This window comes from Fusarium tjaetaba, assembly GCF_013396195.1.
Source record: "Fusarium tjaetaba strain NRRL 66243 chromosome Unknown NRRL66243_c0000068, whole genome shotgun sequence".
Classification (NCBI taxonomy): Eukaryota; Fungi; Ascomycota; class Sordariomycetes; order Hypocreales; family Nectriaceae; genus Fusarium; species Fusarium tjaetaba.
Genome location: NW_023501264.1, coordinates 73,062 through 88,318, shown reverse-complemented (window position 1 = coordinate 88,318; position 15,257 = coordinate 73,062). Strand labels below are relative to the sequence as shown.

Genomic DNA, 15,257 nt, shown 5'->3' with positions numbered 1-15,257 from the left:
GATATGTCAGTCAACTTCTCGAATCCTTCACTGAACTTCATCTTCTTTACCTCACGCAGCGCAAGCACAGAGCGCCGGGCTAGTGGAAAGTTGTTGTCGTTCTCAGTCGAGGTCGACTTTGCGATATAAGTTCAAGTGTGGTTATGCCTGTAAGGCAATGATACTGGTTTGTGGAAGTGCTCTTTTTTGTGTGTTTGAGCTCTCCCGAGAGATGAGATAGATGCAATTGATGTACAAGCTCTGATTGATCTTGTTCTGTGTGTATGTATGTATGGATAGATGTGAGAATGGAGTAGCTTTGGTGCTAGATGCAACAAGAGCAGCAGTGTGGATAACTTGGATCTTTGGGGTTGATAGTGAGATCGAGCTAAAAGTAAACAATCACCAGGGGCAACCAGAATCAAACCACTAAATCCAGCTTCACCCATGCTCAGCCGGTTACCCTGGCACACCTTGGCGGCTAGAGCTACTAAAAGAGTGTCCCAGCCAACTTCTGAGACGTGACCTGGCGACCGATGGTTCATTACACCATAGAACCATGTTTATTCGCGGGACACATCCCACTTCCTCATCATGATAAGATTCTAGCCGAGAATTGACCACTGACAGCACCAAAAGTGATCTCATCATCTTTATGACTTGACAACTCGCATTCTCACGAGCCAACTCCCATAATAAACATTGATAACTAACTACCTAGGTACTTTGCAGTTCAAAAGCCACAGCCACAGGACGCAGCTCAAGCAATTCGAGTTGCCGCATGGGAATAGCATCATTGCCTTATTCCCTGTTGCTACCATAACAACCTAGGATTCCAGCACATGTCTCGGTCAATGGCAGCTGTAAACCACAACCCCCTGCAGCTGACGCAGATGACGTCTCGTTTCAGGATCAACACGATCAACAAAAAAGTGAGGTTGTCTCAAACAACCTGGAAATGAGAGAGCCTAGGTCATCGTCCATACCAAGTCTACAAGTGCCTCTGCGCCATTGGACATACAAACGCTCAAAGGCCTCCAGCTTGTAACTGCATTCCAGCCAAACAATAGATAGCAATATCCTGTGTCACCATCACCTTGAACTGAACTCATCGAAGGCGACGTTGCCTAGGTTCCCCAGTCCATGACTGTATATTCAGCTATTAAGTTCCCTCGCTTCCGACGGGAGGCGTTCTTCAGCACAAGGCATTCATTGCCTTGGAATCTCACCATTCCTTGTCATTGACCGAGATCCGGTGACTCTTTAATGCAATACGATCTAGAAGCCTCACCGCCAATGGATTAATCCATGGTCTATCCAAAGGCAGTCTTTGGTTCTTTTTTTATTTGAGACAAACTCTGCGTCTTGTCGAAATTTGCAGTCGCTTCTTCGTCCAGTCGTCATCGTAAACAAAGCTCTCCCGCTGAAGAGGCAAACACCGTTGAAACTTAAACTTTGTCATGTTCGGCGTTTACGGGACATTTAATCGGCACTTTTGCTCCAAAGATGGTGTTTTTTCCCAACACCATATGCATCGGCCTACAACCGGGAGACCAAACAACAAAGCAGTCTCATTCTACATGAACAAACTGGGCGTCAGTAGCCATGCTAATGTTGACACTGTTCATAAAAAAAGTCCCCAGGAAACTACCATCGTGTGAATGAATGATGCATCTTGATCCAAACTATAGACCCTTGCTTCTGTTTTTCACTACGGCTTTGAACACAGTAATGAAGCGTAGTGGTTTGTATGTGTATAAGGTATGGTGAGTAAATGTAGATGGTAATTCCCAGAGGTCGGGATCGAAAACATTCGGCAACTGGTGGCCGCTTTTCCCACGAATACAGATTCAAGAATGAAGATTATGAGATATAAGCTCATTAACAAGAGTTCCTCACTCGACCCGAGCCTGTCTACCTATGTTAAGGTCGTGGGTTGCCGTGATAGTCGGCCCCACAGGGGCCGGCACCGTTTATCACCACTTCCGCCAGCGGATACCAACCGGCGCCGACTCATACAATCGTTGGTGAGCACGCGCTCAACCCAACGAAGGAAACAAGGTATTGGCGCGCCGAGATCTTCGTACATCTATCGACGTAGACGACCATAGAAAGATAAATATTACATCAAGTCTCCTAGGTAGTTCATGGGATTACACCATTATCCAATACGAGAACCTCCAGATATGTATCAAATTCAAGTTATTGAATAATGCATTTAACACTGCAATGGACGCAATCGATGATACTGACGATAATTTCCAACTTTTCGTAGCTGGCCGTTTCAGCTGTAGCAGGTTGAAAAGTGAAGGCCAAGAGCACAATATTCTGACTCTTACAAATAGAGCACTACCTTAGGAGGTACTAGGTACCATGCTATTTGCCCTGAATCCAAGATTGCACCTTCCTTAACAAAAGCGTAATGTACCTAGGTAGGCAGGTACGATGTTAATGTTGAGAATCACTCCTGACAAAACTGGGCAAGTGTGTGTGCATTTGCAAACTTGGGCAGGAGCGAGCAGGCACTTTAGCAGTCGGCAGTTGGCAATTGCTGCCAGTGCAAGATTAGACACCTGCACTCCAAGTCACTTCATTTAAAACCTCTTCTCTCTGACCTTTCTCATCTTCTTTCTTCTAAAGTCAGGTTAAACATTCTCTTCTCCCATCTTCTGCTTGATTGAACCAAGCACAGCCACTCCTTCACACAACCATGGCCGCAGACTCACTGACAACCGCCAAGAACTCCGGCGTCATTGTGTTCGACAAATGCGAAACTATAGAGCGCCAGCGTGACAGCATCTATGAGACTTCATTTCTCCAACGCCTCAAAAGCCCTTTCGTCGTGCAAACTGTTCCCTATACTGGATATCTACGCGCACTGCAGCTGTATGGCAACGAGGATGCTTTCGATCTCACCCAAGACGAACGTGAGAACCTCATGAACTGCAAGAATCTGGAATTCTGTCGATCCCTGGCTCGGGCCCAAGGTTACAATCCAGAGTCTGGTAACACTGCGCCCTGGGCGGGCGTATACTTCCCGCTCAAGTTCATTCAGACATACCCCGGCCCCCGCATGGTCGTCCTTGAACCAGACGTTGAGGAACAGACTCTCCCCAGTGAGCAAACAGTTTCCAGCACGGACACGGAGGACCAGTCAACTTCCTCGACTGCCGAGATCCCCCAAGAGATCGGAATGGCTGAAGAAACATCCCTCGTTCCGTTCTCAACTCTTCAACTGTATGACTCCTCCAAACCAGCGACTCTCCGAGGCATGAGTGGTAGCCGCGTGCCCACTGAAGATGATTTCGGCAACAGCTGTGTTGGCAGCATGGAAATGGCTGTCGTCGTGACAGAATTACTGGAGGGTGCTGTGAAAGGAAACTTCGATCTTGAGTGGAAGAGAGCAATCGAGGACACACTCGACTACATTGGAGGCTCGGAGAACATGGCCGCTTTCCTTGAAATGATGTACAAAAAATTCCCCAAGAAGAAAGACAATTCAGTGGCGTCGATTATTGGCCGTCGACTCCGCGGCTCGGAGTGAAGGAACCGAAGTTGGGAAGGATGCTTGAGATGTGGGACTACGATACTATGGTCGGATACCTGCCGTCAGCGAAGGATGGGTTTTGATATGTAGGGTCTCTGGGATCTGCCCAAGAGAAGAGGAAACAAGTTGCTTGTACGGAAACGGAATGTTCATGTGGTCTTAATATGTCCAATAAGGCTCCTGGTTCGTCGGTGAGCATGGAATAAAAATCGACACATAATATATTGCACGGGCCCATGATTTGCTGGCGGGATGTAATGGATCCTTCTGACGAACTATATGTACTATGTATGTAAGTCAGATACGATCAGATGTGGGTCATTACTGGAAAGAGCATGCATATAGAGTATTATTTCACTTGAAATAATTGTTATTGCTTTCCTTTTCGGTCTGGCCCTCGGTCATGTATGTCTAAGAGTTTCGTTTTATTTATCAGAGATGTTGTCGGATTGAGTCGGTGAAACGGTTTCAATCAACACCTGATTGGATAATAAGGGCTCCTGAGTCAACAACCACTAAGAGTTACCACAACAACCCTGGAAGCACAGGGGCCAGGCCCAAGAGGCGGGCGGGAGGTACCAACATCCTGGGAGCTTGGAGAGTCACTCACCTCGAACAAAATCACCCGATTTCCTCCAGCCTGCAGAATATCTCGCCCACTGCTATTGGCTGGTCCTTGATTTTCCCAGGTTTCCTCCATCTGGGGCATAGACTCACCTTTTTCTATTGCATTTCCCTTGCCGCCGACCCTCTTTTGCATACAGCGAAACAGATAACGCCAGCAATCGTACGTATTCTGCCTTTGGCTGTGACGACAAGCCGGACCGACTCCTCGTCTCGTCTTCGTTCCATCTACCGCTATCATGTCGGGAAACACTTATAGAGGAACGCCCACTCGCAACCAGGGCCGTGGCGCGGTTCCTTTCACCAACAGTCCCAGTGGTGGTTCAAGCATCCCTCGTCCGGTCCTCGAGCCCTCACCGTCTACTGAGACTGGATCTGCGGTCAGCGCGAGTCGTCAGAAGCAGAGCAAGCGTGATGAGGTTCGTCATGATATACCCTTACGATTGGCCTCGACTGCGATATATCCCTCGAAAGGCTTCGAATTCCAATATACCAGGTTACTAACCTCCAACATAGGCCATCCGAAAGAAGCTCGAAAATGACCTCTCCAAGAAGAAGCACCTTACCAGCCGGGCTCGCCATTCACGAAAGGCTCCTCCCGGGACTGTCCTCGCATTGAAGCCCAGTCAGGCCCTACAGATCAAGCCTGGCACCACCGTCTCCGAGGCTGCTCAGCTGATGGCCGCAAAACGCGAGGATTGTGTTCTGGTAACTGACGATGACGATCGCATTGCTGGTATTTTCACCGCAAAGGATCTTGCGTTCCGAGTTGTGGGAGCTGGAGCAAAAGCTTCCGCGATCACTATCGCTGAGATTATGACCAAGAACCCTCTTTGTGCTCGAACCGATACCAGTGCTACCGATGCCTTGGATCTTATGGTCCGTAAGGGTTTCCGACATCTGCCAGTTATGGACGAAAACCAGGATATTTCGGGTGTGTTGGATATTACCAAGTGCTTCTACGATGCCATGGAGAAGCTAGAGCGTGCCTACTCGTCCTCTAGAAAGCTCTACGATGCGCTTGAGGGCGTTCAGTCTGAACTGGGCTCGACTCAACCCCAGCAGATCATCCAATATGTCGAAGCTCTGCGCAGCAAAATGTCTGGGCCAACTTTGGAGACCGTGCTCAACGGTGTGCCCCCCACCACCGTGAGCGTGCGAACCTCGGTCAAGGAAGCTGCTCAGCTTATGAAGGAGAACCGTACAACCGCTGTCCTTGTTCAGGATCAAGGAGCTATTACGGGTATTTTCACCAGCAAGGATGTCGTTCTTCGAGTTATTGCACCTGGTCTTGACCCCGCCAACTGCAGTGTTGTGCGTGTCATGACCCCTCACCCCGACTTTGCACCCATGGACATGACCCTCCAGGCGGCTCTCCGCAAGATGCACGGTGAGTTGTTAAGAAAAATTTAGTAAGATGCCGCTAATATGTTTTCAGATGGTCACTACCTGAACCTCCCTGTCATGAATGATGGCGGTGAGATCGTGGGCATGGTCGACGTTCTCAAGCTAACATATGCCACACTTGACCAAATCAACGCCATGTCAAACACCAATGATGAGGGTCCCGCGTGGAACAAGTTCTGGCTGTCGCTCGATGCTGAGACAGAGTCCATGATGTCTGGAGAGGGTAGTGCAGCACACCACACCAATCTGGGATCTCGCCTGACCTCGCCTGATATGCACCGAGGTATCAACGATAGCCTCGCTCCTGGCGACTCGGCATCTCATGTTGGCATGGAGTCACCTCCACGTTCTGTTCTTCCCGATGTTCTTGAACATCAATTACCAGAAGAGCTCCCGTTCCCCTTCAAATTCAAGGCTCCGTCTGGCCGTGTGCACCGTCTCAAGGTTACTGCGACAGAAGGCATCGAAGTTTTCGTCAACGCTGTTGCCTCCAAGCTTGGTGCTGAGGCAGAAAGCATTGGTGGTGTGCCTCCTGTGTCTGACGGCAAGATTGTCGGTCCAGGTTTTGCAATGAGCTTTTTGGATGATGAGGGAGACTCTATCTCTATCACAGCCGACCATGACCTTCTCGAGGCTGTCATTCTGGCCCGCCAAGCTCACCATGATAAGGTCGATCTATTTGTCCATGATCCTGAGAAGCCACCTGCATCTGGAGCTCCTGCTACACCATCAGTCTCAACCGGGGCCGGTCTACGAGAGCGGCGCAAGTGGTGGCCCGAAGAGGACGAGGATGATTCAGAAGATGAGGATGATGAACCCGTACGGAGACGAAAGGGCCGTGCGGCACATACGCACGCACAAGGCCCTGAGCAGCTTATTGCTGGTGTACCGAACGAGCTCATACTTCCTGGCGCAATTGTCACATTGGCCGTCACTATCATTGGTGTCTTTACCATCGCCAGACTCACCAGTCGGTAAAGGAGGCATCTGCTGTTCGTAATGACATGATGAAGATGGAGGTGGGGATATTTAGTGTAGATATTCAGAGAGAGAAAGTAGTTTTTATAGTAGAGATTACCCTTGCAAGACTAATTCAATGCCAATAAATTTTCTTTGTCAGTAAAATATGTCTCATTGCCTGTTTCAGGATTGTTCGTTCGTTTGGAAAGTTGTGATGGATTGTTGCTGGAGGATATTAGTCGGCCCGGAAAATCCCTCCACCCGATTCATGGCCATAGCCAAATTTTGGTACAGTCGAACGACTACCACGATAACCGAGCAGTCTCCAAGTTGTCGCCATGATCCTGAGGAACGCCCCCGTGCGGCATTGTGAGTCAATTGAGCTCTAACTCATGCAAATGCCCAACTGACATGTCCAGGCCGCCACACATTGGCGTCTCCCATCTCTAGGTCCCTCGCCCGGCAAATGTCCACTCAGGTCACCACAAAGACTGAGACTACATCCGAAGAGTGGAAGACAACCCAGGCCGCTGTTGCGCCCCCGAAGATTGTATCAGCGGCACGAAAGAAGCAGCGGATTGTACAAGACGGTATTCTTTCTCTCAGGACCAACTCGGCGCACGAGCACAGGGGCGCTGCTTGGACTACACCTCACTCCAACTCGAACTCGGCGGTACCTGCGACTCCTGCTCAGCAGTATAAAGAATGGCAAAGAATTCAGGCCAACACACGAAGTCTCGGTTCAAAACTGGAGAAGCGCTATATTCCCACCGAGCTTGTCAACAACCCACCTGGACCTGAGGATATCACTCTAGAGATGTTGATGGCTTCACAAACACATATTGGACACAAAACCTCGCTCTGGAACCCCGCGAACTCTCGGTACATCTACGGAGTGCGACAGGGTGTTCACATTATCTCTCTGGAAACGACTGCAGCACACCTGCGACGTGCGGCGCGTGTGGTGGAGGAGGTAGCGTACAAGGCTGGCCTCATTCTCTTCGTAGGAAACCGAAAGGGTCAGATGGAGATTGTCACCCAGGCTGCTGAGATGGCTGGTGCTTGTCATTTGTTCACCAAGTGGACCCCTGGAGCCATCACCAATCGAGATGTTATTCTGAAGTTGGCCGGAACAAAAGTTGTGGACCACAAGGACCAGGAACTCCCCGGTTTTGAGGCCTACAGAGGTTCGGCTCGACCGCTGATGCCTGATCTGGTTGTTTGCTTAAACCCCCTTGAGAACTATACTCTTCTATATGAGTGCGGTCTTAAGAGCATTCCTACGATTGGCGTTATTGATACCAACGTAGACCCATCATGGGTGACATATACCATTCCTGCGAACGATGACAGGTAAGAACTTCCACCAACTTTACGCATTTCTGTTGCTGATGCATGGGTAGTCTGCGAGCGATGGCTGTTGTTGGCGGTGTCCTAGGTCGAGCTGGCCAAAGAGGCCAACAGCGACGTATGGCAGATGCTAAGAAGAATAACATGGCGACATGGGAAAATTCTCCTGATATCGTACAGCACATGAACCGCGAAAAGAAGGCCGCTATTGCTGAACGCAAGAATGTAATGGGGCAGATGCAACACAACCTCGAGGGATTCAATGAGGAGGAACAGAAGATCTTACGAGAGGGTCTCTACGGAGACGAGCTTGAGGTTACTGAGAGCGAGATGGTGGACATGATGGGACAGGCTGCCCTGGGAGCTGCAAAGGAGGCTGCCGCTGAAGCGCTTTCTTCATTGCCTGAGGAACCCGCTAGCTCCGGCCCCGAGTCTTCTATGCAGGCTGCTGTTTCTGAAGTTGTGGTTGAGGCTCAGGCTGAGTCCAACACCTCATCGCCAGAACAGCCTATCACCTCCGAAGCAGCCACTTTAGCTCCCGAGCAACCCGCTGCACCAGAGGTAGTAGCCGACGTTCAGTCTGATGTTAGCCCTACCAAACCAGCACAGGATTCTAGGCTAGCGAGCATTGAGGATCAGTTGTCTGGACTGAAGAGTGCGGCGGAGGCGATCGAGGCCGATATCAAGAGCGGCAAGCAGTAGAAAAGCTTTGTACAGTATTGAAATGTATAATAGCCTACGGGAAGGATAGAGTATGAAAGCGGTGTAAGCTGGAATGAATATATAAAAATGTATTGTTATGTATCAAGTTTAAGGCATCAACCTGCTCTCATTTGCATCATAATATCGAGGCCGATCACGGCGATAACTACGGATAAACAATTGACCCTGGCTTGTTTTAAGGTTTAACATGACCTTGGATTCTCAGTGGCTTTTTTTCTCCAGGTGCATGCCCCGCCTCCATGAAATTTTTGGGGCCTGCGCATTTCCCCTCATCACCAACGAACATTTCAGCACAGTCACAACGAACATCACATCACAGCACTGCAAAAAAAATACAAGCATTACGCACGCTGCGCTGCACCTCATTACAGAGCGGAGCACTGGATATACCGGGGCTATAACTGAGCCCTACAGCGTCTTCAGTCGCTTTTTATTAGGTAGTTCCCTGTGAGGGTCCCCGGACTGTCCAAGGCGCGCCCTTTTCAGTCAAGGATCCAGGCCACCACCCACCCACCAGTGCATTGAAACGCCAGCCAGGCAGTTTTTACAGGCCACAGCACACCTACAGTAGTGGATTTCAGTACGGTCCGCCTGAAACTCGAGAGATCTTGATAGAGATTTCGGTGCGAAATCGGGATTTGAGAGAGCACTCCACAACATAGGAGCCTCCCATAATAGTTTAGCTTTTGAGCCGAGCTGTTCTTATTAAACTGTCTCGGCCTTTCCTGACACTTGAATTGGTATGCACCACTTTATACTTTTTCTCTCATTCTGCACTTTTCAGTCTTGAGGGTGTTTGTTTGGTGTAAGACGGCATCACCCTGAGATTACGAAGATAGATTCGTAAGTGACAAGAATTACAAGGCTAACAATCTGGTTAATAGGGATAAAAGCTTGTCCTCCAATTAAATCATTCTTCTGCTTCCTCTTTCTTCTACCTACACGTTAAACCCCGCATAAGGGTTTCATCCAACAAAATGCCGGCCATGCTGGATGATCCGGCAAGCCCCACTATCTACCGCGTCTCCGGCCAGCCTCCGTACCCGGATCCGAACAATCCCGGGCTTCCGGCCGAGATGACCCCTAGACAGGTCACGCTCCGTGATCGCCAGACTGTGGCCACTATTGTTCCGTTTTCCTCGAAACATCAGGTTCCCGAGTCGCTGATCGCCTACTTATGTGACCAGATCAACAAGGAAATTGAAGGCGGCGATACGTATCCCATGATGGATCCCTTCGCCGCCGACAAGTTCGGTTCCTACTGGTTCCAGAACTTTGGCGCCATCATGCTCCTTGGAGATGTTGAACGTGCTGAGGATGTTGTAGAAGGCAAAGATTGGTCCCGGGAATGTCTCGGCAGCTTCTATATCAAGCCTAACTATCCCGGCCGCAGCAGCCATGTGTGCAATGCCGGTTTCCTTGTCACAGATGCCTCGCGTAACCGCGGTGTCGGTCGTCTCATGGGTGAGGCGTACCTTGACTGGGCACCTAAGTTGGGTTATACGTATAGCGTCTTCAACCTGGTGTACGAGACAAACGTTGCATCATGCCGTATCTGGGATGCGCTCGGCTTCAAGCGCATCGGTCGAGTCAAGGGTTGTGGAAACCTTCGCAGCTATCCCAATCAGCTGATTGATGCCATCATCTATGGGCGGGATTTGTCACCGCGCGAAAGCGAGGAACTCGTGAGTGAAGAGCGTTTCGACAAGATCAAGTTCTACCTCAAGTACGGCGAGTACCCGAACGGCGCTGACCGCGCCGAGAAAAGCAGGCTCCGCAGCGCAGCGACGCACTATAAGCTCCTCGACGGAGACAAGCTCATGCTCAAGGATAAGGAGGTTATATCGGATCCCGCCCGCCAGTTCGATATTGCTCGTCAAGTTCATGTTCAGCAGCACGGGGGGATCAACAAAACTACAGCTACTATTGCAGAGAAGTACCACTGGAGCCGTATCAAAGAAACAGTCAGCGATGTGATTCGCAGTTGCGTGGAGTGCAAAGAGCTAGGCAAGACACCTAACCCTGGCGGTGCGAGAAAGGCAGCCTCCTCGAATAATCATGCGGGAGGGAGGAGAGGTGGTGCAAACACAGGTGACCACCATGCGCAGCCGACGAGTCCTCCCCCTGCCCAAATGTTACCACTGCAAGAGCACAACATGATGCCTACAATTTCCCACCAGAGTCCAGATCACGATCATTCACCAAGTCCCTATGCTAACCCAGCCGATATCTCTCTCATTGCACCCCCTCACGCTCTTCAAGGCAGCACAATGGACCATACCCTTCACTCACACAGTCCCATGCTCCAAGACCCTCCCACTGGCCACCACCCACATGATCACAACGTATACCAACCGATCGACCCGCAGATCATCAACGAAGCTTCTCATGACCTTGGCCCCTTTGATCAATATCATTCGCCCGCTGACTTCCAAGCATTGCTCAATGCGACTGAAGATGTTGGTCCCGACGTTGTGGACAGAGATTTGGAGATGTTGATAGAACATCAAGACGATGACAATGTAATGGACGGGACGGATGGTATGGATGGTATGGATGGCATAGGCGTGGGTGTCGGCGCTGGCACAGACAATCACGGGCTTGTCCATAAGGAAAGGGGTCTGTATGATGTTGGCTTTGAAGGGCCAGGGGGTTAGTCAGAGTTGACTTTGTGATGCTGTCCTATTAATTTGAAGCATGAAGCGGGCGCTCCTGGATATAATTACATTTCTCTACCTTATCAATGAGCATAAGCTTGGCGTTTCCCACATGAATATTAAGATTCGGTTTGTGTCTATTGATCTCGACTCTTCACTGTGCCCTTGATACGTCCACAGACACCATCATCGAAACCATCACTGCTCTCCTTTTGCTAAGAATCTTGGCAAGTATACCTACAGAAAACATATTCTCAGCGGCTTTTTACCATAAGAATGAACAAATGGGTAAGTAACAAGGCGTCTCGCGTGTCCATCCCAAGTCAGATCAGGTTAGATCCCATCACGGTGGTGCCTGCTCAACCAATCAGCTTCTCCCCTGTGGCTTAGTTGGCTAAAGCGTCCGACTGTTATTAACTGACAATCGGGAGATCGGAAGTTCGAGCCTTCCCGGGGGAGTTTCGTTTGAAACCTGGTATTATTTTTGTCCTTTGTGGATATCTTTTTGTTAGTTTATGCCAGGAGTGGAGTTTGGGTAGAAATTATGGTTTGCAACTCAAGCTATTTCAGATGGCCTAGATATGGGAGGACAGGAGACAATGTGAGTCCTGTGTAATTGACACTCTGATTTATATGTTTCAGTACCATACTTGGAAGTTGTCAGTTACGAGCTGATACGACGTTGGTTGTCGACTTAGAAGTAATAACCTGATTGGTCGAGACAAGACCCTTAACTCCTATACAAAATGGCCCGTGCACGACTGGGGCAAGGCATGATGAGAAAGCGAGAAAGTGGAAGGCTGCCACATTTTTTTGGAAGCTTCCACTCATCACAAGCTCCTCCCACTCTGAACCCGCCAACGTGTTTCCCTCCCCCCACCAACCGACGACCGAGCGAAACTTAAGCCTGTACATACTTTATACACGGTTGTAATCTCTGCCATTCAGATTCGGGTCAATCAATCACCGTCAAGATGTCCTTCGGAGGCCAAACGCCGACGATTATCGTCCTCAAGGAAGGTCCGTTTTACCCCACCGCCAGCCCGCTTCACCCCTCGAATTCTTAGGGGGCATCTCCAAAAGAAGACGATATCAACACGACGCAACGACAACAAATATGATCGCAATGGATAACTGACTTTGACGCTCCCCTACAGGAACCGATACTTCCCAGGGCAAGGGACAGATCATCTCCAACATCAATGCCTGTCTCGCCGTCCAGGCTACAATCAAGTCCACTCTAGGTCCTTACGGCGGTGACCTTTTGATGGTTGATGAGAATGGCCGACAAACTATCACCAACGACGGCGCCACCGTGATGAAGGTTCGAAGCGCTCGACAAAATACCCATTCACTTCCAGTTCTTTGCTAACTGGTCAAAGCTTCTCGACATCGTCCACCCCGCCGCAAGAATTCTCGTCGATATTGCTCGATCGCAAGATGCCGAAGTCGGTGATGGAACCACATCAGTCGTTGTCCTTGCCGGTGAGATCCTGAAGGAGGTCAAGGAACACGTTGAGCAGGGTGTTAGCTCTCAGATTATCATTAAGGGTCTGAGGAGGGCATCTCAGATGGCTGTCAACAAGATCAAGGAAGTTGCTGTTAGTACAAACGAGGGCAACCGCCGTGATACTCTTATCAAGCTGGCTTCTACTGCCATGACAAGCAAGCTGATCAAGAGAAATACTACGTTCTTCACCAAGAGTACGCAAATACCCACCATGCATATGCCTTGGTCATCGAGCTAACTGATTTTAGTGGTTGTCGATGCCGTCTTGTCCCTTGACCAGGACGACCTCAACGAGAAGCTCATCGGCATCAAGAAGATCCCTGGTGGTTCCCTGACCGACTCCCTCTTTGTTAACGGTGTCGCCTTTAAGAAGACCTTTTCCTATGCCGGTTTCGAACAACAACCAAAATCTTTCGAGCAACCCAAGATCGTGTGCTTGAACGTCGAGCTGGAGCTCAAGGCCGAGAAGGACAACGCCGAGGTCCGTGTTGAGCAGGTTTCCGAGTACCAGGCAATCGTCGATGCGGAGTGGCAGATTATCTACAAGAAGCTTGAGGCAGTCTACAAGACTGGTGCTAAGGTTGTGCTCAGCAAGCTGCCCATCGGTGACCTCGCCACACAATTTTTCGCTGATCGAGATGTCTTCTGTGCTGGTCGTGTGGCTGGTGATGATATGGAGCGTGTTGTCCAGGCCACTGGTGCTGTTGTTCAATCGACATGTTCCGATATTCTGCCCGAGCATCTGGGTACCTGCGGCAAGTTCGAGGAGCGCCAGATCGGTGGTGAGCGTTTCAACTTTTTCGAGGACTGTCCCGAGGCCAAGACTTGCACCCTCGTCCTCCGCGGAGGTGCTGAGCAGTTTATTGCTGAAGTTGAGCGATCGCTGCACGATGCCATCATGATCGTTAAGCGTGCCATCCGAAACCATCTCATTGTCGGCGGTGGTGGTGCTGCTGAGATGGAAGTTTCAGCATACCTTCACCAGTTCGCTGATAAGAACATCTCTACCAAGCAGCAAGCTATTATCAAGTCTTTTGCCAAGGCTCTTGAGATCATCCCTCGCCAGCTTTGCGACAACGCTGGTTTCGATGCCACTGATATTCTCAACAAGCTTCGTGTTGCGCACCGAAGGGGTCAGACATGGGCTGGTGTTGATTTCCAGAACGAGGGCGTTACTGACATGATGGAGCAATTTGTCTGGGAGCCCGCTCTTGTCAAGATCAACGCTATCCAGGCTGCTACTGAGGCCAGCTGCCTCATTCTTGGAGTGGACGAGACTATCCGCAATGAGGAGAGTGCTAAGCCCCAGGCTCCTGGTCAGCTACCACCAGGTGCTGCGCAGCGTGCTCTGCGGGGTCGCGGACGTGGCATGCCCCGGAGGTAAAGGGAGAGAATCATAATGAAAGATGGAGCATGATCAAGGGTTAAAATGGAAAACTTGGCCTATCCTGAAAACATAGACTTGAAAAGTGGGAGGAGCAGTATTTGGCCGAGGGCTGGAAGATCTGTATGATACCTAGACTTATCTGACCTCTGAAACCTGATGACCTCTATCTACTATATGGCAAGAGCTGGTGAATGTGAGTCGCACTCGAAGGACTGTCAGATCGAATACTGCCTACCTATACAGGCCTTGCGGTTTCATAGCTATGAAACTTGTAGCAATGCTGAATGTTAATATTTAGGTTATACCTTATACTATAGATAATAGCATTACCGACCGAGCTGTTACAGTTTTAAAATAATTAACTATATTAAAATGAAAATAAATAAAAATAATAATAGAACATTCTTCTATAAGTATCTCTTTATTGCCTTAATTATAAGTAGTTATAGCAGGCAAAATAAAAGATTATCTCCCCCGGGAAGGCTCGAACTTCCGATCTCCCGATTGTCTATTTAATAACAGTCGGACGCTTTAGCCAACTAAGCCACAGGGGAAAGAGGCAATTATTAAAAGAATAGACTTCTATTGAGCTCCATGTTCACAAGAACGAGATACACGAGATAACCTCAAATCTTCTATACCTACTCTAGTTCTTTGCTTCTTGAGCATCCTGAAGCCGAATTCATATGTTGATGATTCTATAGAGGGGCTTAATATCTGCCACGCCTGCAATCTCTTTCTCTCGATACTCCACATGGGTTGCGTTACTGGTCCACTTCTACTGCGGAAGGGGGCCAGTTTATAATAAGTGTCTTTGCCTTGATTTGCTTCATCACGGCAGCGAATGTCTTGGGTTGTTTGACATTGACAACAAACTTGTCCTCCAATGAACCTTCAGTTACAAAGAGTTTCTTATAAGATTAAATGTACTTTTTGGGACAGCTTTATCGCAGGAACTTCCGTCCTAGACTTTTCCTTAAGAGTCGCAGAGACGAAACCACAGTCGGTGCTGTATCACTTACTTGGATCACCAGGATCCGGTTTCAGACAGCAAAAAATCCCCATAAACTCAGAATAGGCATTCCTCGCAATAAAGGCCCAATTCCTCGTTTG

The 15,257-nt window shown here is 49.3% G+C and overlaps 5 protein-coding genes across 5 annotated transcripts; all 5 read left to right on the top strand.

The window, feature by feature from the left end:
* Positions 1–2,689: 2,689 nt before the first annotated feature.
* Positions 2,690–3,523, top strand: FTJAE_3531 (uncharacterized protein; the record flags this gene model as incomplete). The annotated part of the gene is made up of 1 exon (XM_037349839.1): positions 2,690–3,523. The coding sequence occupies one exon, from the start codon at positions 2,690–2,692 to the stop codon at positions 3,521–3,523; it is 834 nt and encodes a 277-aa protein (XP_037209376.1).
* Positions 3,524–4,389: 866 nt separating this feature from the next.
* FTJAE_3530 (CBS and PB1 domain protein) lies at positions 4,390–6,535 on the top strand (the record flags this gene model as incomplete). The annotated part of the gene is made up of 3 exons (XM_037349838.1): positions 4,390–4,569; positions 4,667–5,540; positions 5,589–6,535. The coding sequence occupies 3 exons, from the start codon at positions 4,390–4,392 to the stop codon at positions 6,533–6,535; spliced, it is 2,001 nt and encodes a 666-aa protein (XP_037209375.1).
* A 320-nt stretch (positions 6,536–6,855) lies between these two features.
* On the top strand, positions 6,856–8,569 carry FTJAE_3529 (30S ribosomal S2 protein; the record flags this gene model as incomplete). Its single annotated transcript, XM_037349836.1, has 3 exons — positions 6,856–6,886; positions 6,937–7,870; positions 7,921–8,569. 3 exons carry the CDS (start codon positions 6,856–6,858, stop codon positions 8,567–8,569), a joined length of 1,614 nt encoding a protein of 537 aa, XP_037209374.1.
* Positions 8,570–9,567: 998 nt separating this feature from the next.
* Positions 9,568–11,247, top strand: FTJAE_3528 (acetyltransferase; the record flags this gene model as incomplete). The annotated part of the gene is made up of 1 exon (XM_037349835.1): positions 9,568–11,247. One exon carries the CDS (start codon positions 9,568–9,570, stop codon positions 11,245–11,247), a length of 1,680 nt encoding a protein of 559 aa, XP_037209373.1.
* Positions 11,248–12,221: 974 nt separating this feature from the next.
* Positions 12,222–14,141, top strand: FTJAE_3527 (t-complex 1 subunit eta; the record flags this gene model as incomplete). The annotated part of the gene is made up of 4 exons (XM_037349834.1): positions 12,222–12,267; positions 12,405–12,571; positions 12,630–12,951; positions 13,006–14,141. The coding sequence occupies 4 exons, from the start codon at positions 12,222–12,224 to the stop codon at positions 14,139–14,141; spliced, it is 1,671 nt and encodes a 556-aa protein (XP_037209372.1).
* Positions 14,142–15,257: the final 1,116 nt, after the last annotated feature.